General features: G+C 45.5%; 3 protein-coding genes, 1 long non-coding RNA gene and 1 other non-coding gene across 6 annotated transcripts in view; 4 read left to right on the top strand and 1 right to left on the bottom strand.

Annotated features, from left to right (window-relative positions):
• itfg1 (integrin alpha FG-GAP repeat containing 1) overlaps positions 1 to 1693 on the top strand; it is a 97753-nt gene extending 96060 nt beyond the window's left edge. Inside the window, exon 18 of the mRNA XM_058089432.2 lies at positions 963 to 1693. Within this exon, the coding sequence (XP_057945415.2) occupies positions 963 to 1022 (60 nt within the window). The 3' untranslated portion in view covers positions 1023 to 1693. The remainder of the gene's footprint in view (positions 1 to 962) is intronic.
• Positions 1694 to 2219: 526 nt separating this feature from the next.
• On the top strand, positions 2220 to 15515 carry neto2a (neuropilin (NRP) and tolloid (TLL)-like 2a). 2 transcript variants are annotated; one of them, XM_058089430.2, is made up of 10 exons: positions 2220 to 2711; positions 4406 to 4462; positions 5142 to 5288; positions 6088 to 6336; positions 6476 to 6523; positions 7936 to 8063; positions 10612 to 10840; positions 12255 to 12368; positions 12631 to 12761; positions 13686 to 15515. In XM_058089430.2, the coding sequence occupies exons 1-10, from the start codon at positions 2702 to 2704 to the stop codon at positions 14403 to 14405; spliced, it is 1833 nt and encodes a 610-aa protein (XP_057945413.1). In that variant the 5' UTR covers positions 2220 to 2701; the 3' UTR covers positions 14406 to 15515. The 2 variants fall into 2 exon arrangements, with proteins under 2 accessions (XP_057945413.1, XP_057945414.1); XM_058089431.2 differs by lacking the exon at positions 4406 to 4462.
• LOC131139646 (uncharacterized) lies at positions 10563 to 17707 on the bottom strand. The gene is made up of 3 exons (XR_013629691.1): positions 17661 to 17707; positions 16644 to 16887; positions 10563 to 10872 (listed from the first exon to the last, which is right to left on the bottom strand). It is a non-coding gene; the product is annotated as an uncharacterized LOC131139646 (long non-coding RNA).
• On the top strand, positions 16647 to 24682 carry dnaja2a (DnaJ heat shock protein family (Hsp40) member A2a). The gene is made up of 9 exons (XM_058089434.2): positions 16647 to 16815; positions 17798 to 17857; positions 19902 to 20131; positions 21336 to 21416; positions 21496 to 21629; positions 21716 to 21912; positions 23088 to 23232; positions 23319 to 23446; positions 23699 to 24682. The coding sequence occupies exons 1-9, from the start codon at positions 16738 to 16740 to the stop codon at positions 23885 to 23887; spliced, it is 1242 nt and encodes a 413-aa protein (XP_057945417.1). The 5' UTR covers positions 16647 to 16737; the 3' UTR covers positions 23888 to 24682.
• Positions 24683 to 24903: 221 nt separating this feature from the next.
• trnat-agu (transfer RNA threonine (anticodon AGU)) lies at positions 24904 to 24977 on the top strand. Its single transcript has one exon. It is a non-coding gene; the product is annotated as a tRNA-Thr (tRNA).
• The last annotated feature ends 29 nt before the right edge of the window (positions 24978 to 25006 follow it).

Here is a 25006-nt window from a genome sequence, read left to right on the forward strand (position 1 = left end):
GAAGAAGGTGGGCGGTGAGATGAGCAAGAAGAAGAAGATTGTAAATATTCATTACTAATTAGAGTGAGGAGTGGAGCGTCTTCTCGGGGTGTGAACCATCGCTGTGACAGTGTGAATATGTGCACTAATTATATGTTATTACGTTAACGGGCATATTTTTATGGCCTTAACATGCAGCCTAATACTCCTGTCTGTGTCAATATGAGCAGTATTGCAGTATTACTTCATCATATTTATAATAATAATATTCTGTGGGTGTTATCGTGTAGGCTAATGTTTCAGGTAGGCGGGATCATGCTCATTGTTTCATGCTGTACCCCCATATAAGTGGTTAAGGGGGCAATGCTTCCCCGTCCCCAAATGGCCGCCCTTCTTTTGCGCCATTCCTCCATATTTTCTCAGCTTTGACTGCCCCCACATGACCCGCCCCCTTTTGGTCTATCCCCTTATATGCCCCCATCTTCCTGTCTCCTTCACTTCACTTCTACAGCTTTCACGTGTCCCCTTAAATGGACCCCTTCATGGGCTTGTTCAGCATATCATGCACTGTCGTGACTACTCCACCGTCATGCATGTGTACGTGTATGCGTGTACGTGTACATGTCGACGTGTACCATACACGCGACGTGCAAAGTCTTTCAAAGCCAACATGGACGACACAAGGTCAGGTCATTTAGCATTTAGCATTGCCACGCGTTTGCTTGCTGACATTTGTCGTCCAAACAGCAAAGTCAAGTGGAGGACACTCGCTAGCTTAGCATGCTAACGTCCGTACGGACCGGAGAGGAATCTTTAAGGAAGACAATCCATCATTTCTTAATGCGACCGGCATTGGATGAAACGTCATACATCACCTTGGGGAGGAAGTCTCCAAGAGCTTCTTCCTGTTTTGGTTTTTGTGCTTCTTGTTTTATTTGTCAGAGTTCAGATTTCATGTCAAAATATGTTTTTGTTTCCCTCAGAAAGCAGACGACCGAGAGAAGAGGCAGGAAGCCCACCGCTTCCATTTCGATGCCATGTGACGTCCTCACCTGGGACCGGCAGTATCGCCCCTGCCCCCAAAACTAGCCCCCCCCTTTACCTGCCTCGCCCCCTTTAATCTGGCAACCTTTAACCAATCCCCCCAGTTACCCCCTTTACCAGCCAGCTTTTAGCTTCTCCTCCATCCCAGCACTCTAAAATTGCTTCTTTTACGGTCCCATTTTCCAGCCCCCTTTGGGACCACCTTCATCGGACCCCGCCCCATACCACTTCCCCCTTAACTTAACGCCCTTTTAAGCCCAGCCCCCTCTGTTTCCATGTTTGCTGGTTCCCTCGCTCCTTCTGAAGGCCAAAACAACCTGTCTTAGTTTTCCATCATTCCCACTTTTGGGATGAAAGGTGGACTCTTCCTGTTTCCCACCCGTTCAACTCCGTGTTGGCGTGTTTTCACCATTTTCCATGGAATGGAAGTTGTTTTTTTTTGTTGGATTTTTTCCCAACATCTGTGCTGACCGGGTGATGATCGGGTCATCAAGTCATCACCAGAACTGGTCTTGGAAAAGCTCATCCGGCCCAAGAGCTTTCGGTTTGTTTCGGGTTTTTTTCTCTGTGAAGACATTTGCACTAACAAAGAACTCACTCGCGTGTCGTCTATTTATTTGCCCACAAACTCCATGTCAACAATAAACACCTTGATGAACTTGTGCGTCTTGTACGTTGTCATCCGACTCTTTTTATCCAGCGTGCATCCCACACCATCCCTCGCCCCCGCCCCCGCCCCCGCCCCCAACATGATGCAGCAAGACAATGAGAGCCTTCTTATTTAGCTGGTGGATACCTACCCCCCCACCCCTGGCACCCACCCAGCACCCCTTCACTTCAATGGTGAGACTTCAGCATGACAGATCACATCCGGAAGTTGGGACTTTCAAAGTAAAAGTACTGCCATGGCATCAGTTTAGAACGTCTATGTCTATGTTGGATCTTGAAATAAAATATAAAATATGGAATTTTTATATACGTGAATAGAAAAATAAAGGGAAATCCACGCTATTTCCATATATATTATATTGTATATTTTATAGAGCCAGGGCCTTATTTTGATAGGCTTGCATCGGGGCTTGTGTTTTTGTTAGCCACAATTGATACCGGTTAAATATGAAGCTAAAATACGTTAGCATGTTGTATTATTACACAAAGATAAGTTAGTTTTATATTGAATTTGATTGGGTCATTTTACTCTGAAGGTGCCGACCGGAAAAGGAAAGTTCTCTGTCATCGGAAGCTTGACGAGCCACTGGTTGGGCAGCTTTAAATGCTCCTCATGCTTGCGCGCTCCTCAGTGCGCACACGGACGAGGAGGTCGTCTCATCTTCATCCCTTTTATCTCTTCTCCTCCTTTCTATCTCTCTTTTTGGATACCTCACCTCACCTGGCAGGAGGCGAGGCATACCCCTCCACCTTTCTCACCTGCCCCGGGAGTCGGAAGCCGAGCTCCGGGTGACGATGGCCGGCTGACGGCTCCGCTTGTCACCGCTCATCCAAGCCGAGGAGGAGCCGCCAGGTGTTGGACACGCGTGATGGATGTACCGCTACCCTGACAGTGGAGGAGGAAGGAGAAAGTGGGACTTTGGTTGTCCTCTGAAGATGGACACGGCTGGAAGGTTCTGCTAGAACAGGAGCATTTGGGTCGGAACCACAACCAGGAGAGAGAATAATAATGCACAGAGGTAAGGCTCCTTCATTTGGAATACATTACCAGATTCCACTCAGAAATTGAAGACATTTAACCAAACCTGCTTCTGGAATCATCCACGATCTGATGTTGCGTGCGTATTCTGGTGCGGTGGTGCGTGAAGTGGACCGGCGTGTCCTCGGCTCATGTTGCACGGCCATTGGTGCACTTGGGAGCCGCGTTCGGGGAAGTGTGGGGGGCGTAAAGGGGACGTGTCGTGTGGTCTGTCAGACGCCCCAAATGTACAAAACACTGAAAATGAACACAAGTCATCATTGATTTGAATTCGGCCAATTGAGCCGCTCCTCGATGGTTCCATTATCGGACAAGCCTTCTTCGAGATTGATTGATTTGTTGATTGGTTGATCGATCACCCGCATGTATTCGCCCCAACTTGGGTACAGTGTCCCCATAAGACATCACCGAGACACATTACAATGCATTACAACACAGGTGATCCTTCCTCCTCCATTCCAATAAGCTTGCATCCGGTTTCCTTCCGCTTGATTGGCTGCTGTGATGTAACATTAGCGGGGATCATCGGGTCTGTGGCGGCTTACCGGGGCCAGACAGTCGGCATCTGGGCGGTGCGTAGAAGGGTGGAAGAAGCTAATGCCGCCGCTCATGTTTGACTGTGCACCCCCCCCCCCCCCCCCTCCCGGCGCGGATTACAAGTATCGCTTTCCAACACGCTGGCGTACATCTTCCCTCAAACTCTGCCTTTTAGCCACTTGCACTCAACTGCAGAGAGTAGCAGGCATTGGAAGTGGGCTCCAAGAGTTGGACAAATGACCCCCCAGGGGGGAGTCGCCTTGCTGATTTTGCTTCCCGGCAATAATGCACTTTTGTTTTTATCGCTTATGGAGTTTGCCCGCCGTGCCACGCGTGTTTTTTGTTCGGAAAACCAAGCCCCCTTTGAGTAAGTACAGTAGGACTCTACCCCCCCCCCCCCCAAATACACAAATAACACGTTTGTGTCGTCCACAAATTGCCTTTGGTTGTGTTGGAGCGCTCGCCTTCAGCGGCGGCCATGATGGCGGTACAGGGATCCTTTTCATTGGGCCATTCCGCGGCAGTAGAAACGGGCACTCAGCAGTGTCATGTGACCTGTACCAGCCAATCAGCGGACAAAGACAAAAGAAGCATCAGGAATCTTGTCATGCATGTCAATCATTTTGCATTTTGATGGTAATATTTCATGTTTATAGTTTTTACATGTATTTTCCTAGACAGCAGTATTGAGTTATGCTTCATGCACATTCCAGGGTTATGTGTTGTTGTCATTAATGATCATATAGATGGCTCCAGGTGTTATGTTGGTAAATAATATCCATATTTCAAGTGAAAGGGTTCTTCCATGGTAGGACCCAATGGAGACGCTGTTGGTGCGTCGCCATGACAACCCACTGATTGGTTGCCATGCAAGCAGAGGCAGATACATAGATAGATGGATACGTAGATACGTAGATAGGTAGATGGATACGTAGATGCGTAGATAGGTAGATGGATACGTAGATACGTAGATAGGTAGATGGATACGTAGATACGTAGATAGGTAGATGGATACGTAGATACGTAGATAGGTAGATGGATACGTAGATAGGTAGATGGATACGCAGATACGTAGATAGGTAGATGGATACGTAAATAGAAAGCACGGATGTTCTAATCAATCTCTGTTGGGTTCAGCGTGGATCCTCCTTGTTCTCATAGAAGAGGGCCTCGCTCTGGCACAGAGAACCAAAGGTAAACATCACTTCTTCTTCTTCTCGTTTGTCTTCTTGGTCTTCCATTTCTTCATTTTGTCTTCTTCTTGTTGACCTTCTTCTCCTTACCTTCTCATTCATCCTCTTCTCCTTTTTGTTGTCTTTGTCTTCTTTTGGTCTTGTTCTTCTTCCTTGTCATCTTTGTTATCTTCTCCTTCGTCGTCTTTGAGTTTGTCGTATTCCTCGTCTTTGTTGTCTTCTCCTCATTCACCTTTGTGGTCTCCATCTTCTACTTCATCTTCTTCATCTTTGTCTCAGTCCTTCTTTTCTTCTTCATCTTTCTTCTCCTTTTTTCTCCTCCTCCTGCTCCCCGTCCTTCTTACCCTCTTTCTCCTTCACCTTTGGTCCTTCTTGTCCTCCTTCTCTTGTTCTTTCTCCTCATTCTCCTTTCCTTTCTCCTGCTTTCTCCTCCTCCTTTCCTTTCTCCTGCTTTCTCCTCCTCCTCTTGTTCTTTCGGCTCTTTCTCCTCCTTCTCCTTTCTCCTCCTCCTTCTCTTGTTCTTTTTGCTCTTTCTCCTCCTTCTCCTTTCCTTTCTCCTGCTTTCTCCTCATTCTCTTTTCCTTTCTCCTTCTTTCTCCCCCCTCTCCTCCTCCTTCTCCTCATTCTCCTCCTCCTGCATTGCTGCTCACTAAGTCGCTGTGCTTCCTCCCCCCCCAAAGACTCCCTGAGCGACCATGGCGCCCAGCAGAGCCCCAGCCAGAACGAGTGCGGGACGTGGGTCCGCAACATCAACGGCGGCGTGTTCACCTCGCCCAACTACCCCAACACGTACCCCCCCAACAAGGAGTGCGTGTACATCCTGGAAGGTGAGCTCCTCTTCTCTAGTGTGTTGGGGGACCAGGGAATGAGCTTCACCTGGAACACCTCCTCCAGGGAGGGGGTCTTTCCTGTGGGATGTTAGTCAGCGGGATGAAATAGGGAAATAGGGGGCGTGGCCTGGACCAGGCAAGAAAGCATGATGTCATCATGTATCTTTTACATATTTACACAATGACATACTTTTATGATATTTTGGAGATGTTAATGACTCTATTAATTATTATTAGTATTTGTAACATATTTCTTTATTAATGTCTCAATGTTATTGCTAACACTGCAGCATAAAATGTGGTCTCTAGACCTTCTGCTGCGTCACGCATGAAGATGCCGCCCAGCAGGTGATCTTTGCTGCTGCTTCCTCATGTTGTCATGGATGAGCCGACATGGCGGCTCAATGGCGCCCCCCCGTGGACAGGGAGCGCTAGGCAGCCCGCCACAGCAAAGACCCCGTCTGGTGACTCTGGTCCGGGAGGTGGCAGATGGAGGCCATCATTGGCTATTATTTCGACATAATTGCCTTTTAGTCTGGCATATGAGCTGCGGACGCCACCGGACCGGAAGTAGCGGAGCCGACAACCAGGAAGTGTTGGTCTTTTATGTCAATAATTGTCACGTTGTTGCTAGCATCCACGGCCATCCGTGTCGTCCTTAAGTTCTGACGCTTTAGGAAAATCTATTTGACCTCATTAAAAGTTCTGTTTTGTCCACTTTTGAATGAAAGGCAGAGCCCAAATCCAAACATGACGAAAAGGGCATTTCCTCTCTCCTCTGTCCGCGTCTGAGCAGCGCTGCCCAGGCAGAGGATCCAGCTGGCCTTCGACAAGAACTACTACATCGAGCCGTCCTTCGAGTGTCGTTTCGACCACATCGAAATCCGCGACGGTCCCTTTGGCTTCTCGCCGCTCATGGAGCGCTTCTGCGGCGGCAAGAACCCCGGCGTAGTGACGTCCACCGGCCGCTTCATGTGGATCAAGTTCACCAGCGACGAGGAGCTGGAGGGCCTGGGCTTCAGGATCAAGTACACCTTTGTTGCGGGTAACTTCAACTCCGCCTTTTCCTCTGAGGTTTAGCTTCAGTTAGAATGGCGCGGGACAACCCTAAACGGCCCCCGAGCCGCACTTTGGACACCCCTGCTGGGCTGGAATTGACGTGATTGTCGTTCTTCCTCTTGTAGACCCTGACTTCCATCTGCATGTGGGCGGACTGTTAAATCCCATCCCAGGTAAGCTCCTCGGCGTCCGCTTTGTGTTGTCGTCTTTTCCCGGAGATGCACCTTGACAGCTAGCATGACAACACGCACACGCATGCGCACACTGTAAGAAATGCACTCCCTTTGTCCACCTCGTCCCGCTGCCATTGTTCCTCTGATGTTCTCCTAATCGGCTTCTGTTCCATCATAAATCCTTCATCTCTCTCTCTCATCATACTCATCCTCTCCTTTGTCCCCCCACCAAGTTGACAAGCTTATTGCATCCAACTTCTTGGGAATGGTTTTGGGTGGCAGTGCTGAGTCCATGTTTGTCTTCTTTTATTTATTTCACTTTCACTTTCTTCTAGTGGCTTTTTCCCAAATGAGATCCCTGGATGTTCCCTCAGGGCCCCAGCATGAGGGCCACTGCCCTATGATGTCTGTTATTATATTTATTCATTCATTCATGTTCTACCGCTTTTCCTCACGAGGGTCGCGGGGGTGCTGGAGCCTATCCCAGCTGTCTTTTGGCGAGAGGCGGGGTACACCCTGGACTGGTGGCCAGCCAATCACAGGGCACATATAGACAAACAACCATTCACACTCACATTCATACCTATGGACAATTTGGAGTCGCTAATTAACCTAGCATGTTTTTGGAATGTGGGAGGAAACCGGAGTACCCGGAAAAAACCCACGCATGCACGGGGAGAACATGCAAACTCCACACAGATTATACTGTATAATACTTTCAATTATATCCTAGTATTATACTTCATATTACTTTCAATCATATTTGTTGTAATATTATTCTAATAATTATGGGTATAATATTTATATATATATATAAATATAAAAATGAGATATCGGATACAACACATACTGGATGTGTTCATTCCACCACAGGAGATATTTCATGTTACACATATCGGTATCGGCTCAAAGCGGACAATTGGACAATATCGGACATGCCTACTAATAATGTATTCATATTCATATTATTATTTAATTATTAAAATATTTGTTGTAATAATTACAATATTTTTTACATTTATTTGTTTATATTATTTCAGATTATATTTATTTTTACTGTTTTTGACAATATAACAAGTATCATAAAACTACTTTAACAGGTATGCTTTATATTATTTGATATATTTTGTTAGACATTTAATGAGTTTTCACTACAACTATGATTCATTATTATATTAATATTCTATTAATATTCATAATAGCACTATCAATAAACTAATAAAATTGTATTTAAGGGGTATTATCATTTCAATTGTAATTGTATTTGATTTTGTTGAGCTAAATCTAATTATTGTAGATGTTATTGTTATTGTTATTGTAAAGTTGGAATATTGATGGACATGGCGTCATGGTCCACATGCTAACCACATGCTAACTACTGGTCGCTTTTGCTTTCGCTGTCGCTGGTCCAGACTGCCAGTTTGAGCTGGGCGGCTACGATGGCATCATCCGCTCCAGTCAGGTGGAAGAGGCCAAGCGAGTGAAGCCCGGAGACGCTCTGGATTGTATCTGGACCATCAGGGCCCCGCCCCAGTCCAAGGTGGGTGTCCTGTCCTCCTCGGCCACTCGGTCTCCTTACGCGTCTGTAAACAGACGTCTGTAAACACGTCTGTCCGTTTGCATACCCACATAATGCAAACTTCTGTTTGTCTGCTCACGTACAGACACGACACAAACATTTGTCCGTTCACGTATAGTACATGTCTAATGTTAACACCTGTCTGTCCATTCACGTATAGTACATGTCTAATGTTAACACCTGTCTGTCCATTCACGTATAGTACATGTCTAATGTTAACACCTGTCTGTCCATTCACGTATAGTACATGTCTAATGTTAACACCTGTCTGTCCATTCATGTACAGTACATGTCTAATGTTAACACCTGTCTGTCCATTCACGTATAGTACATGTCTAATGTTAACACCTGTCTGTCCATTCATGTATAGTACATGTCTAATGTTAACACCTGTCTGTCCATTCATGTATAGTACAGGTATAATGTTAACACCTGTCTGTCCATTCATGTATAGTACAGGTATAATGTTAACACCTGTCTGTCCATTCATGTATAGTACATGTCTAATGTTAACACCTGTCTGTCCATTCATGTACAGTACATGTCTAATGTTAACACCTGTCTGTCCATTCACGTATAGTACATGTCTAATGTTAACACCTGTCTGTCCATTCATGTATAGTACATGTCTAATGTTAACACCTGTCTGTCCATTCATGTATAGTACATGTCTAATGTTAACACCTGTCTGTCCATTCATGTACAGTACATGTCTAATGTTAACACCTGTCTGTCCATTCACGTATAGTACATGTCTAATGTTAACACCTGTCTGTCCATTCACGTACAGTACATGTCTAATGTTAACACCTGTCTGTCCATTCATGTATAGTACATGTCTAATGTTAACACCTGTCTGTCCATTCATGTACAGTACATGTCTAATGTTAACACCTGTCTGTCCATTCATGTACAGTACATGTCTAATGTTAACATCTGTCTGTCCATTCATGTACAGTACATGTCTAATGTTAACACCTGTCTGTCCATTCATGTATAGTACATGTCTAATGTTAACACCTGTCTGTCCATTCATGTATAGTACATGTCTAATGTTAACACCTGTCTGTCCATTCATGTATAGTACATGTCTAATGTTAACATCTGTCTGTCCATTCATGTACAGTACATGTCTAATGTTAACACCTGTCTGTCCATTCATGTACAGTACATGTCTAATGTTAACACCTGTCTGTCCATTCACGTACAGTACATGTCTAATGTTAACACCTGTCTGTCCATTCACGTATAGTGCATGTCTAATGTTAACACCTGTCTGTCCATTCATGTATAGTGCATGTCTAATGTTAACACCTGTCTGTCCATTCATGTATAGTGCATGTATAATGTTAACACCTGTCTGTCCATTCATGTACAGTGCATGTCTAATGTTAACACCTGTCTGTCCATTCATGTACAGTACAGGTATAATGTTAACACCTGTCTGTCCATTCATGTATAGTACAGGTATAATGTTAACACCTGTCTGTCCATTCACGTACAGTACATGTATAATGTTAACACCTGTCTGTCCATTCATGTATAGTACAGGTATAATGTTAGCATATGTCTGTCCATTCATGTATAGTACATGTATAATGTTAGCATATGTCTGTCCATTCATGTATAGTACAGGTATAATGTTAGCATATGTCTGTCCATTCATGTATAGTACAGGTATAATGTTAGCATATGTCTGTCCATTCATGTATAGTACAGGTATAATGTTAGCATATGTCTGTCCATTCACATGCAGTACATGTCTAATGTTAACATCTGTCTGTCCATTCACGTACAGTACATGTATAATGTTAAGACCTGTCTGTCCATTCACGTACAGTACATGTCTAATGTTAACATCTGTCTGTCCATTCACGTACAGTACATGTTTAATGTTAAGACCTGTCTGTCCATTCACGTACAGTACATGTTTAATGTTAACATCTGTCTGTCCATTCACGTACAGTACATGTTTAATGTTAACATCTGTCTGTCCATTCACGTACAGTACATGTTTAATGTTAAGACCTGTCTGTCCATTCACGTACAGTACATGTTTAATGTTAACATCTGTCTGTCCATTCACGTACAGTACATGTCTAATGTTAACATCTGTCTCTCCATTCACGTACAGTACATGTTTAATGTTAACATCTGTCTGTCCATTCACGTATAGTACATGTCTAATGTTAACACCTGTCTGTCCATTCACGTACAGTACATGTATAATGTTAAGACCTGTCTGTCCATTCACGTACAGTACATGTATAATGTTAACATCTGTCTGTCCATTCACGTACAGTACATGTTTAACGTTAACACCTGTCTGTCCATTCACGTACAGTACATGTATAATGTTAACATCTGTCTGTCCATTCACGTACAGTACATGTTTAACGTTAACATCTGTCTCTCCATTCACGTACAGTACATGTTTAATGTTAACATCTGTCTGTCCATTCACGTACAGTACATTCATTCATCCTCTCCCCTACCTGTCTGGCTGCAGATCTACTTGCGCTTCATGGAGTACCAGATGGAGCACTCCAACGAGTGCAAGAAGAACTTTGTGGCCATCTACGACGGCAGCAGCGCCATCGAGAACCTGAAGGCCAAGTTCTGCAGTACGGTGGCCAACGACGTCATGCTGGAGAACGGCGTGGGCGTGGTGCGCATGTGGGCCGACGAGAAGAGCCGACTGAGCCGCTTCCGCATGCTCTTCACTTCCTTTGTGGACCGTGAGTCAGCCCGTCCTCCACGAGCGATCTACCTGAACGTGGACATGAAGCCACCGCCCATTAATAAAACACCAAGCGGTATCTTGGTGTATATTTTAAACCCTCTTCAACAAAATAGAATCAAATATTGCATGTTAATTAGTGTGATTATTACCAATTGCGGTCTTGTTTTACTACTAAATACATCATACAGAATGCTGTTTTTCATATTTTGGTAATAGCTATTCAACCTTCTTCAGCATCACCAAAAATATTTAAAGCAACCATCAGGAAAAGCAAAAGTAAATGTAAAAAATGTAAAAAAAAAATGTCCTAAAGTTATTATGAAAATAATATTGCTAAATGAAATACAATTACATTTTGCATGTTGCCATGCTGCTACTAATTGCATCATCGTGAGTGCTGTTATTAATATTTACACAACCGGCATCACAAAACATTTTTCAAGCAGCCTTCCCTCTTCTTCAAATGTCATTTTTCATGATTAAATGTCGGTATTTGTCATCATTGTTAATGTTATTATTGTAGTGATGATCTACTCATCACTCATATTGGTTATGGCTTCATGAAAATATTCAAGCCTGCAGAGTGGTTTGCAGCAAACTACAATCATTTGATATCTTCTCCATAATATGCTTGCATACAGTAGGTCCATAAATGAAGACATGACATGCCATAAAATGATAATAAGGAGGATAAACTGCTGCTTTTTAATGGTCAATCTGATTGCAAACACAGCCTGACATCAGCACCGTTTCATTTAAAAAGCTGCAGGATTGGATGCTGCAGTGGCCTCCGTCCTAATGGACTCCGTGTGGCGCTTTTGGTCCCTTGCGGTCCTCTAACGTGTTTTTGTGTGCTGTGTAGTTATAGAGCCATTTAATCCACTTGGAACTGGGGGGGGGGGCAGTGAGACACTTTTATTGAATGATGCCTCTCCTACCGGAACACAGTCGTCTTCATCAGTCGTGGCTAATAAAGGCTAATTGCTCCGAGATAAACAAACATTTGCACGCTGCAGGTCATGTTGGCTATTGCGTAAGTGCGTTTGCGTGTGTGTTAGTGACGCACACAAAGGAGTGTGAATCTCCAGGCGGGAAAGCGTTTCCCCGTTTAGCGCGGCGTAATATTTTCATTAACCGCCTGACTAGACAAGGATATTAATTGGCACGGCGCGCTGGGTCGAAACCCCTCGTGAATGCTGATGTTGTTTTCATCAGCGCGCCCATAAACCGTCACAGGCGGAACTTGAATGCGTCTTTTCCATTCAGCACGGATTGCATGTGTCTTTTCATCTTCAAGAGCGTTCCCATCATGCGCCTCGTCTCGGGTTGACGAGTCACCCCCACCGCTGTCCCCATGCGCTCAGCGAGGTTTTCATTTCCACCTTCTGTCCGTTCTCTCTGGCCCGCAGCTCCCTGCTCCGCCAACACCTTCTTCTGCCACAGCAACATGTGCATCAACAACTCGCTGGTGTGCAACGGCGTCCAGAACTGCGTGTACCCGTGGGATGAAAATCACTGCAAAGGTCAGATGAAGGTTCACGCTTGGGCGGCTCCTGGTTTCTATTAGAGAGGCTCTTTTTCGATTTTTTGTCTTTTTTCCAACCCCAGAACTTTGTGCTTCTCAACACCAATATGCTACCGATAACTGTCTCATCGGTTTAATTTCGGCTATATGAGCTATTTTTAATGTAATATGATTTTATAATTCCCTCTAATCGATAATTATCAGGCCGATAATTATCACCCTTACTTTTGATATTCATGTTTTCCTCCTGTCCCGTCTAGAGAAGCGATCCAGGGGTCTCTTCCATCAGATCACAAAGACCCACGGCACGGTCATCGGCGTCTCCACCGGGATAGTCCTGGTTCTTCTCATCATTTCCATTCTGGTCCAGATGAAGCAGCCCAGGAAAAAGGTGACTTTGTGGGACTTTGGAAGACAGGAAACACAATCCTTGGATCCATAAAGCCGGTCGATGGGAATGTCGTGTGCATGCCAGGCCACTAGGGACACTGTAATCTCCTTTACTTCAGAACTATTGTTGACTAATTGTTGTCCCGCTTGCGAGACATTGAGGCGACGATAGCGCTTTCTTCGGCAGGAGCCAATCAGGAACGATCAGCGCACTCCAAGCTCCAATAAGCTCGTCAAGCATTTAAAATGGCGGGATGGTCCTTATCTATGACAGTACAACATAACCGTCTGGTTCACAGTGTCATCTGTCAAAGAACACTGATTAACAACACTAAATCCATCACACGGCAACCTAACACTCATAAGGTGGACCTGACAAATATACAAACATGGACAATATGAGTTTAAATGTGGGGGAAAGGCAACATTTTGATGTTTTCCCATAAGTCATTGCGTCAATGCACTCATTGGAGTGCTGCAATGACGTCAGCCTCCCTCTGGGCTTTGGGCTCAGGGTCCTCTGGTGGACAGAGGGAGCATTGCAGCACCATCCACCATTTTCTATGCTTGCATGATGGAAAACTTTTTTAACTCATTTTGGTAAATGTTTGTATATTCAGAGGTATAACGCTGAGTGTTCAGTTGCTGCGTTTAACGTTGTTTGTGAGATGGAACTGAGTCAGACGGTTCTATTGGCTAATGAGCTGCCATTCCAATGAGTTGACAGGTTTGTTTTTCAAAGCTCATGATTGCCCCCGTCAAATAAAGACCAGACTCGTGCACGCCACATTTTGTGATGGGACACGTGCGGCTTGTACACCTGAATCTACGGTAGTAGCTTCCCGATGTGTTTACGTACGGGTTACATGCTGCCATTTTTCTGTGGCCGAGTACACCGCACCTAAATGTCTCCTGTCTCACCAAGGTGGTGGCCCGTCGGCCCGCTGTCTTCAACAAGGCGGGCCTCCAGGAGGTCTTCGACCCGCCGCACTACGAGCTCTTCTCCCTGCGTGACAAGGAGATGTCTTCAGACATGGCCGACCTGTCCGAGGAGCTGGACAGCTTCCACAAGGTGCGGCGCTCGTCCACCATGTCGCGCTGCGTCCACGAGCACCACTGCGGCTCGCAGGGCTCGGTGGCGACGGGCGGCGGAGGCGGCAGCATGAAGCACAGCCGCACCACCCTGAGCTCCATGGAGCTGTCCTACCACAACGACTTCTCCAAGCCGCCGCCCATGAAGACCTTCAACTCCACCGGCACCTACAAGAAGAGCTGCTACGGCTACAAGCAGCACTCACAGACTCACGACTGCGACCAGCAGGTCATCGAGGACCGCGTCACCGAGGAGATCCCCTGCGAGATCTACGGGCGAGGCGGAGGAGGAGCCACCGGAGGCATCGGAGGAGCGTCCGGCATCGCGGGAGGAGGCATCGGAGGAGCGGTTGGGATTACTGGAGGCGTGGCCATGGCCGGGGGAATGGGCATGCCGGGGGGGATGGCGATGGCGGGGCCCAGTGGCATTGCCGGAGGCATCGGCGGCGGGATGGCGGGAGCCTGCGGAACCCTCACCATCCGCGGGAACAGCTCTCGGAACAGCACCTCCGTGGTTGACCCCCAGCAGCGCTCCATGTCCATGGACTTCTAGATCTTCTGTTCGGGGAGACGGGACGTGACGTTCGCTGTCCGCAGAGACCGAGAGACAACTCCAATGAATCCATGGAGACTTTTTACATCCACTCACCTGCCGTGCACAAATAGCGTACATGATATATAGAAACGTATATGTATAAGCGTGTCTTCTAATCATTTATTTCTTTTACTGTGTCCCCTTAACAGTTGCAACCAACATTCAGCTGCCTCGTCACCAACGCTTGGCTTTTTAAACTCCTTTCTGATGGTTGCCAGGCGGATTTTACAACACAAACGTGAAAATCCTGGGCTCCCTGAATGCCACATTGCAACTTTACAGCGCTTTACCACCTACAGCTGCTTTCTCTGGCCCCCAACATTCGTAAAATTGGCTCCATTTCGCTTGGTAAAACAACCAAAAACACAACATGGCTAACGTCTTTTAGCGGTGGCAGGAACGCGAGCAGGAGGATGTTTGGTTTCGCCACTTGCGGGGGAAACAATGCTAACAAACATAGCAACGGAGGGAGTTGCTAATGTCGCTAACTGTAATAATCTGGCAGCGTCGAGACCAGGTCTTGACCGAGCCAAACGTTTACATGCGGAATCAAACACGTGACCGAGCGGCACCAGGCGGGGAAAACAAAATAGTTGAAGTACAACAGACTCAAGTGCGCTAGCGCCCTCTTTTGGCTGCACAGTGCCGCCTCCTGAGGACCGCAGTGGTACTGCAAGAACGAACGTCATGGCTGAAATTGTCTTTTTGGTACAAATTGTACCTTTAAGCTTTGCAGGACTGGACTCCTGGACGAGCACACCAAAAGACTCTTATTTTGGTAAGAAATAGAACCATTTATACAAAGGTAACATGAAGTGTGGGGAACATTCTCCTCTCCATATATCCCCCGCCTCGCCCCGAAAGAAGCTGTTATTTTTGGGAAAATGCCCTCTTGTGAAATGTAAAACAAGCACAACTCGCTTCCCAAGAGACAACGGGGTTTGTGGTGAGGGTGATGGTGATGATGATGGTGATGATGATGATGATGACGACGATTTAACCACTGGTTGTATGATTTCATGCTGTTGGATTAAAAGACAACTTACTCACCAAGCTGCGCCAGCGTTATTGGAGCATTCTTACTTAGTCGCTCCACAGTGTTGTGTGCTTCCATTTTGATGCTCCGGCCCTTTAAATTAGCTCCGCCCAGTCTGCTTTCTCAGCTTACTGTTGATTCTACATCTTATTATTTCAGCCTCTGTTTAACTTCACATATGTTGTAATTTAGCTTATTTTAATTGTCACTTATTTAAAGTTATAGTGTATATGATTACATATTACATATAACAGCAAATCCTATGCATAATAACATCTGTAACAATAAATCAAATACATTATAATACATAATATAACATAATACAGTATATTACAAAAATAAACAGCATATCTATATATAGAGCAGCAATAATGATTATATGTGTATAATTCTGTAAGATTTGGCCTCATTTTTGTTCTTTAATGCCAAAATATGTTCAAAACAAGCCAGGAAAATCAGGCAGCATCAAGGCAGAAAACGAAAAATGTAAATAATGTCATTCATGTTTCATGTGGAACAATGGAGAAATCGCCTGATTCAGGGCGAGCAAATCGTGATGCAGAGCGGTGGAGAAATTACAATGAGTGTTTACAGCACAACCGATTGCATTCGGCCTTTCCTTTGCTGCCATGATGCATTTGTCTGCTACGGCGCTGCGGGCGGCCTTCTAAAAGATGTCACCTTCACAAACATGTTAGTCTTTGCTGATGTGCTCCTCGTGTGACGCACACCCGGCCCTAAATAGAAACCCCCTCTGTCGAGACATGAACGATAATCACAATGATCTTGTTGACCTCTTTTTGGCTGTGGGTGAGGACATGAACGATACTTCTCATCCTCTCCATGACACTAAAATATCATCCATATGCAGCCAACTGTATGCATATTTATGGCTTACCTTTTATTTTATTATATAGCTTTACAAATCTTGAAGGTTTTGAGGCTGTTGCTTGGCAACTCATAATTTCAGTTCCCACCACAAATGTTCCAAACTTTTTCCAGCGAGGGACGCATTCAAAAGACTGATTCCCAAATTTTATAAACTCCCAACAACTTCAAAAAAAATGCTAATCACAATTGGACATTTGTCAATTTGTGGATGCAATGCCAGATCTCAGCCGCTCGGTGGCGACAGCGAGCGTGGGACAACGTTGACTCACCGGAAGTGGAGGCAGGAGGCGAGCGAAACATTTTCCACCGGCTCGGTCTTTGTCCGTCCACCTTCCCCGCTGAAGCAACATCTGCAGCGACGCCATGGCTAATGTTGTCGATACAAAGCTCTACGACATCCTCGGCGTGTCTCCGTCTGCCTCCGAGAACGAACTGAAGAAGGTGAGTTCGCGGGAGCGGCCCCGACGGATCCGCCGGTGGGACGCGCCGAGCGTCTTAGTGGAGCCGGGTCGCCTGGAAAAATGTAATCAGGAAGTGCGTCGTTAGCTAGGTGGCTAGCATGAGCCGCTAGCTAGCTCGTCAAGCTAACCGGCCTGGATGCTCATGTGACGATCCGGCTGGAAACGCCATTTGTCTCACCGTTTTGTTTAAGTTTGTTTCAATTCTATTTGACATTAAACACATCAAGTGGAAGTTCGCGGTAGTTTGTTTAACTGTGAATTTGTTTGTTTATTGGCTGACCTCTCCGTAGCAACAGTGCAGGTGTTTGCCTGGTAGCTAAGCCTGCAAGAGCTGTGGCTTCTTAAAAGCTTCGACATGGCACTTAAGTTCCAATAATTTATATATTTAAAAAAAACAAATACGGGAATGATGGAAGTACTCAAACGCCGCATTTGGGCACATTTATCCAAAATTCTTAGAGCAGCTATTTGAACATCAGCAATATGTCAATGTAAGCTATAGCATTTTGGTTGACCTTTTAGTGTCATAGTCGTCTTCACACTATAACTTCTATAAATTCATATCTGTCATCTTGTAAATTCAGTTATATTTATATTGTAGCTACACTATTGCCCTCTGCTAGCATGACGCTAGCGACCGTTTCAGATCGTCATTTCGCCTATATATATATATCATACATCTATTATACATGAAACTATTTAATCTGGTGGATATTGCATTTGTATGTTCACGGTATCATATGCACACCCGTTCTTCAGACCTTCGTGTAAAGAATAAATGCGTTGTTTTTCTGCTATACCGTGTGTACAGCTTACTTTTCTTACTTTTTATCACGTGCCCTTGCGTCATCCGCACAGACCGTGACGTCACGGTTGGTGTTGTTGTCTTCCGTGTGATACCGGGAAATGAAGCACGTGTCATCAATGGCCAATGTTGATAGGCGATAACCTTATCTCCTCAGGCGTACAGGAAGCTGGCCAAAGAGTACCACCCTGACAAGAACCCCAACGCCGGCGACAAGGTAAGATCATAAAATGTATATTTTTGACAATTTACAGTCTGAGCTCTAAGGTCAAACAGGATGGATTATTAAAGGGTGATTTATCAACTTTTCATAAATGTACTATATATTGTTTTAATTACGTTCTATATAGTTTAATTTTAGAAGGCAAATGGTGAATTAGCAAAAGTGACACTTGTGGTTCATGGTAATGGTAATGGTTTTATTTCATTTGAACATGCATCAGATTACAATTGAGTGCATCCCATAATCAGTTCCCAGTTCTACATGTCCAAAAGGAGTAGGAAGAAGCAAAGCTTATTAAATCCTACCCCTCCGTCTGGTACTTTTACAATCAGTAACTATTACATTTGTTCACTTCCTGCTTTCCTAATATAGTTTGAGGTTGTTTTTTTTTTATTTTATTATATTTTTGTCATGTACCGAAGTACGAGGTGATATGAGCATCCAATGCCATAATGGGTACCATAGTAAGTGTCAATATAGCGATATATATAGCACATCATGACTGGTTCAAGACTCTTCATCCTTGTATTTAGCAAACATCAACTGCTTGTATTGTTTCTTGAATTGGCTCATCACTCAATCCATTCCATAGTTTGATTCCACATACTGAAATGCTATGGCTTTTTAACGTAGTCCTAGCATATAAGTGAAGCAGATTGCAGTTCGAGTACGAGTCAGAGGACGTTTACACTGATTATTGCCAAGATTTCAGCGATGTGTTGATAGTTTGGGACGAGAGAACATTTGGAGACGAAACAGAACTTTCAGAACATAGACTTAAGACACGGGAGATTGGTTGCCTTTAAAACAGAGAATGGGAAGTGTAAATTACTCTGGAGTTGCTCATCCTTCATTTATTGTTTTAAATTGGCTTCTTAACGAGCATAAAGGGGGTTTCATAGCGTGTTTTAATGGCTATACATGTGGCCTCACATCAAGGATGAATGTAAACATATCTCCGTCAATGCATAGCAGCCTTGTCGTTATCATGGAATTGTGTTTATGTAAACAAGACATGACTTACTGTCTTGTGCCAACCTTGATGTAGTGGGTGTTTTTCCCGGTGTACCGGCACAATAACATCCTTTTTCAAAATGTGTTGACACCGTACTTTCAAATGCTTCTTGTAAAGGTGTTCCTTTGAAGTGGTCAACAATGAAATGATCACTGAAAAGAACAGTGGCCATCTCCCGAGCTCCATCTGTGTCATCAGTAGGTCATTGCGCTAACTGCTATTTTGATGAATATACTGACCCAAGTCGGCGATCTACCTCGAAGCGTTTGTTTACTCTGCACCCCGATGACGTCACTTTCGGGAATGAGGCTGTACGTATTCATTTTAGTCTTGTGATGGCAAAATTAATCTTTTTGTAACAGTTCAACAGCCCTCGCATATTTCTTCCAGTGTCTCTGCTGTGAGATGGACCGGGTCACACGATGACCTCGGCCATCCGGAGGCATCCCCGTGGTGCCTGGCGGTTGTTCTGATTTATTGTTTCTCATCTTGGGACAAGAAGTGTGTTTTGTGTGAAAAGCCTCAGTGTATGTGCTTTTACATCCTCACGGTATTAGCCTGTGTGTCCTCTTTGTCCGGGGGTGTTCTCCAGCAGACGGCAACGTTGAACATTCTCTCTGCTTGCCAGGTTGTGGATCCGCTCAAAGCGACAGTAAAAATCAAGCAGTTTAGTGGTGTCATTAGTGGTCTCATCGCAAACAAAACCACAGTAAGGAGCAGCCGTACGTGGCTCCGTAGGACAGATATTACTATTTGAAGGTTTCTAAGAAGTATTTCACCCTGTCAGTGTTTCTATGTACTATTGTTAACACACGGTGACATTTTTCCACAACATCACATCTGTTGTTGGCTGCAGATTTTGTAAGCAAACGTATGGCATGTGGCGAACAGGTTAGGGGCTCCAGTTAGGAAGTCACATGTTGTTGCACCTTCCTGCCCTCACCGAGTTGAGATGTCATGTTAGCATAACTTTTCTTTTTTTTGCCTTCCATGATTTACTAACCTTCAACATTTCTAACTCAGTTCAAGGAAATCAGCTTCGCCTACGAGGTGCTGACCAACCCCGAGAAGAAGGAGCTGTACGACCGCTATGGCGAGCAGGGCCTGCGGGAAGGCGGAGGGGGCGGCCCCGGCATGGACGACATCTTCTCGCACATCTTCGGCGGCGGACTCTTTGGCTTCATGGGAGGCCAGAGCAGCCGCTCCCGTAACGGTGGGCGGAGGAGAGGGGAGGACATGGTGCATCCGCTCAAGTAAGTCCCGCTTGGACCTGACACAGACTTCCATATTGCTAAACATTAAACGTGCATGTTTTCCTTTCCGCTTTCTCATGCAATCCAAATCATTCATATTGTGGGAATAGTTTGTGTGAAAAGTACACTATTTACAGTATGTCAGGGCTCTACATTAAAAACAAAAATGACTTGCCCATGGGGAATCCTTAAGGTGAGAACTACTTGCCCCATGTAAAATGAAAAGACTGCCATAATGATATCATATATCAATATATGCTGATAATTCATCAGATAATAGTACTGATGCATTGTATTTGGAGGAATGTCTGAAAAATTGTGGAGATGTATGTTAACATGGCATGCCATACTACCTTACACATCGTAGTCGTAATAAGCAGTGATATTTATAAGTTGTACACTACAATGAAACATTATTGAATAGAGACATTTGTGTACTAGTAAAGTGTTTTTAATCCAGAAAAAAATGCTCAATGGTCAAACAATAATTTGTGAAGCAAAGGTGAGAAAAATACACAGAGAAATGGAAGCGCTAGATTTTGTAGCTTGTGCAAAATCAGCACTTGGTATTGGATCTAATCGGTGGTGTTTCATTGTGACCACTTCAAATTGTCACAGCAATGTGATTCACTCACCTGTGCCATCATTTGATTTGCTGCCGCTAATAAAATACTTGTTTAGGAGGCACTGGTTCATCACTTTTTGCTGTTTTCCTTCACAAGTTGTTGAAGAATTAGACCATGTTGGCAGGGACGCCATGATAGATGTTTTCCGAGTCAAACCATCGCTGACTGGTTGATCGCGAACAAGAACGGGTGTGGGTAAAACACGGACTGTGGATTACGGACCGCGGTCTAAATAAACGATTCTGATTGGTCCATTTCAAGATTTGCAAGGATTGGTTTGCAAATTACCAGCGGAATTACGCAGTCCGTGTTTTACCAACACCCAACAAGAACCGCTTTTAAAAAAACTCTTGGCAGTATGGAATGCCAAAGTGCACTTGCCCGACGGGAATATCACTGATTGATTTACTTGCCCCAATTTTGTTTTAACTTGCCCCGGGCCATCGGTACATCGTTATTGTCGAGCCCTGTATGTTTGCGGTGCTAAACTTGCCTAATGAGGTGTTTCTTCATGAAATACAGCTTCTGAAAAGAAACACAGACAATTATCTCGAAATAAATATTTTTCTTCCTTGCAGAGTGTCACTGGAGGACCTTTACAACGGAAAGACGACCAAACTACAACTCAGCAAGAATGTACTTTGTAGCACTTGTAACGGGTACGTCCTAGTCATCTCTACATGTATACGCTCCTTCATGACAGAATTCCTAATTTGTATATACAATGTATATATGCAGGCAGGGCGGCAAGACTGGCGCCGTGCAAAAATGTAGCGCGTGTCGAGGGCGTGGCATGCGCATCATGATCAGGCAGCTGGCCCCCGGTATGGTCCAACAGATGCAGTCCATGTGCACCGACTGTAACGGCGAAGGTAGGCCCGCAGTCACACAGCTCTGCCCGTGTTTTTGCTCTCCGCTTGGTTTCACGCTTCCTGTTTGCTTCCTGACACGCCCACAGGCGAGGTCATCAGCGAGAAAGACCGCTGCAAGAAATGTGAAGGCAAGAAGGTGGTGAAGGAGGTGAAGATCCTGGAGGTGCATGTGGACAAAGGCATGAAGCACGGACAGAAAATCACCTTTGGCGGCGAGGCGGACCAGGCGCCCGGAGTGGAACCAGGCGACATCGTCCTCGTCCTGCAGGAGAAAGAGCACGAGGTAGGAACACCGGCTGCCCCCACATTCTTTATTCGGGCATGTTTAGAACCAAAGGCTTGTGGAGTAATGGTGCTTTGTTGGTAAACCTTCAACACGCGGCTGGTCTGAAAGCAGTGCTGCCTTGGTGCAAAGCCGTGTTTGTCTCAGCAGTCACCAGCAGACTCTGCTTCACACCTCTTGACTTGAGCGTCAGGTTGTCTTGACAGATCCAGGATGTCACCATGACAAAGACGAGACAAAGTACTCGGAATAGACTTGGTGTTTCAGGAATGACCTGTCAGAACATCTCTACCATGATGAATCAGCAGCGTCGGTCTTCCAAACTGAAACGTAACTCTAGCGTTGTCACATTTAATTGCTACCTTGAGGAAAGCTGCTAGACTGGAACAACAGACTGAGCAACCTTGGCCCCCACCCCGACAGACCACTTCCCCCAAGAGCAGGCAGCTTCTGGTGCTCCACTTGTGGTCAGTCATGTCAAGTTGGTGCAATACCCAGCCTTGCCTGTAGGTGCTCCGTGAGCATAGGCCAGGTTAGCCTGCAACAGAGGTGGGCAAAATGCAGCCCACGGGCCACATCAGGCCCACCAAATTCCTCTTTTGAACCTTTAACATGGAAACTAGCCGACAACAGTACTTGCAGTCTTGAGTCGCCAAACTAGTCCGATGCAATCTCTAGCTTGTACGAAAAAGCCATCCAACAACACAACACGTCAACACACAGGCAAAATATCTACACACAATACCCGTGGCAAAAAAAACCACCCATGTATTCCAGCAGCAAGGCATGCTGGGTAGCCTGTAGCCATCTTTCTCCCAAGTAAAGGAGTTAACATTATCTTCATATCCAATGTGTCATTCTTCCTAGTCGCAGCTGGACGACCCAGCATGCCTTGCGGGCCTTTGGAAATAACTTTCAACGTACATGTGATGCGTTAACTTCACGTGGATGTTTTGTTTTTGTTGCACTGTGAGCAAGTGTGTCGTTCTGCTTGATGCCACCTATGGATAGGCAGTCCCACCGTCAAATATTTGTAACCCAATGTGGCCTGCGACTCAAAGTACGCCCACCCTGTCCTACAAGCCCCACGGGGCGGGACAACTTTCAACACCGACCAGCCAACCAGAGGTGCTTGGGAGTTTGAACCTGGCGTTCCTTGTGTGTCCTTTGCTCAGACGTTCACGCGAGACGGCAACGACCTGTTTATGACCCACAAGATCGGCCTGGTGGAGGCGCTGTGCGGCTTCCAGTTCATGCTGAAGCATTTAGACGGCAGACAGATTGTGGTCAAGTACCCGGCGGGGAAGGTCATTGAGCCAGGTAACGTACCCCCGTGACGGCAGCCCACACGATCCAATCTCTCAGCGCTCGCCCCACAAACTGTTGTGTGCTGTCCCACAATGCAGGCTCGGTGAGGGTAGTACGAGGGGAGGGCATGCCTCAGTACCGAAACCCCTTTGAGAAAGGAGACTTGTACGTCAAATTTGATGTCCAGTTCCCCAGCAGCAACTGGATCAGCCCGGAGAAACTAACGGTAGGACGCACAACTATCGTTGACTGAACTTGGCTGCTTTTTGGTTGTATTCGCATAGTAGTCGATTTATCTGTCCATTATTGTTTTATTTTCATTTCAGTCTCTTTAGTCAGAAATAGAAGTCAAAAATGGTAATGGTAATGTAATTGCTAATATTTCCAAAACTAGTTTTCATTGTGCATGCAAAAAGTCCAGCCAGAGAAAAAGTCCCTTAGCGACACGAGGCTAAACTGCACCAACGTGCTCGTGCAGGAGCTGGAGGACATGTTGCCGTCGCGGTCGGAGGCACCCATCATCACAGGCGACACGGAGGAGGTGGACCTGCAGGACTACGACGTCAGCCAGAGCTCCACATCGGGCGGCCGCAGGGAAGCCTACAACGACAGCTCCGACGAGGAGGGCGGCCACCACGGGCCGGGGGTCCAGTGCGCCCACCAGTAGTCTGGTCTCTCACATGACCCGCACACGTGCAGGGTGTTCGGGCGGCGGCAGCGATGAGGGAGGTGGGTTGGGGGGGGGGTCAATGTAAGATTATCGGAGTAAAGCAAAGGCAGTAGGACAGAGCGACATGGGGGGGTCTTGCACCAGTGCAGCTGCACGACATGCAAACATTTTGGGACTTGATCAGGAAGTGCTATGTATAAACAGGCGGCTGCCCCGTTGCAAACCTGCTGCACTGATCCCGTGTTCTCCTCCCCTGACCATGCCCCCCAGCCCCCACCCACCCACACACTTAAAATATCCACTATTTCCTCAAAGGGGAGGAACACCGGATCACCTGCACAGAAGAATGTCTCTTGTTTGCCGAGTGTGTGACTTCGTTTTTTTGTTTTTCTATAGAATTTACAATAATTTAAAAACTAACATGTGCATACTTCACATCTTCATCCACCCGGCGCCAGTTATGGGATGTTTCTCGTTTTTGCAACTTCATTTTCTCCAGGTTTTTACCCCCCTTATGTTTTAAAATCCAACAGAATATGTTGTGTATTTCATTCAACTGGTTGTTGTTGAGCTTTTTGTCAGCGCCTGTATTCCAAGCGGTGTGATTTTTAAAAAGGAAACACATGACGTACCATACACAAAGTTCTGATTCAATAGCCTGCATCTGGGCCGAGACCATGTGCATGTAAAAAAACAAAAACAAAAGCTTTGGTCTTTGCTTCACCCACTGTACAGCAGTCACATGACACATCTCAAAATGTTTCAGTTGTTGAATAAATTGTGGAAGATTTATCTTGGCCTCCATGTGCCGCCTTTGTTGTCCTTGAAGGTACGAGACATTGAACACTTGTCTTGAAATGTTAGAGTGCATTTTGGGTTAATCTCCAAAAGGCCATTATTTCCTTTTGTGAGTAGGGTCTATAAATAAATACATGAACCGATTGTCAGAAAACTGAATTACACCTGCCAACAAACATGTCTATAGTCAAAAATTATCTAATTATCGGCAGTCAGGCGCCGTGGCTTAGTTGGTTAAAGCGCCTGTCTAGTAAACAGGAGATCCTGGGTTCGAATCCCAGCGGTGCCTTTTTTTTTCTTTTACTATTTTCACCTGTT

This window comes from Doryrhamphus excisus, linkage group LG13 (assembly GCF_037039965.1).
Source record: "Doryrhamphus excisus strain RoL-2023G ecotype Guam linkage group LG13, RoL_Dexc_Guam_v1.1, whole genome shotgun sequence".
NCBI lineage: Eukaryota > Metazoa > Chordata > Actinopteri > Syngnathiformes > Syngnathidae > Doryrhamphus > Doryrhamphus excisus.

Coding starts and splice junctions, on each gene's coding strand:
- neto2a (XM_058089430.2), top strand. Junction 12,369..12,630: donor GGATGAAAATCACTGCAAAG/GTCAGATGAAGG, acceptor TGTCCCGTCTAG/AGAAGCGATCCAGGGGTCTC. Junction 12,762..13,685: donor TGAAGCAGCCCAGGAAAAAG/GTGACTTTGTGG, acceptor TGTCTCACCAAG/GTGGTGGCCCGTCGGCCCGC.
- dnaja2a (XM_058089434.2), top strand. CDS start 16,738: ATGGCTAATGTTGTCGATACAAAGCTCTACGACATCCTCGGCGTGTCT. Junction 21,417..21,495: donor CTTTGTAGCACTTGTAACGG/GTACGTCCTAGT, acceptor GTATATATGCAG/GCAGGGCGGCAAGACTGGCG. Junction 23,233..23,318: donor GGGGAAGGTCATTGAGCCAG/GTAACGTACCCC, acceptor CCCACAATGCAG/GCTCGGTGAGGGTAGTACGA.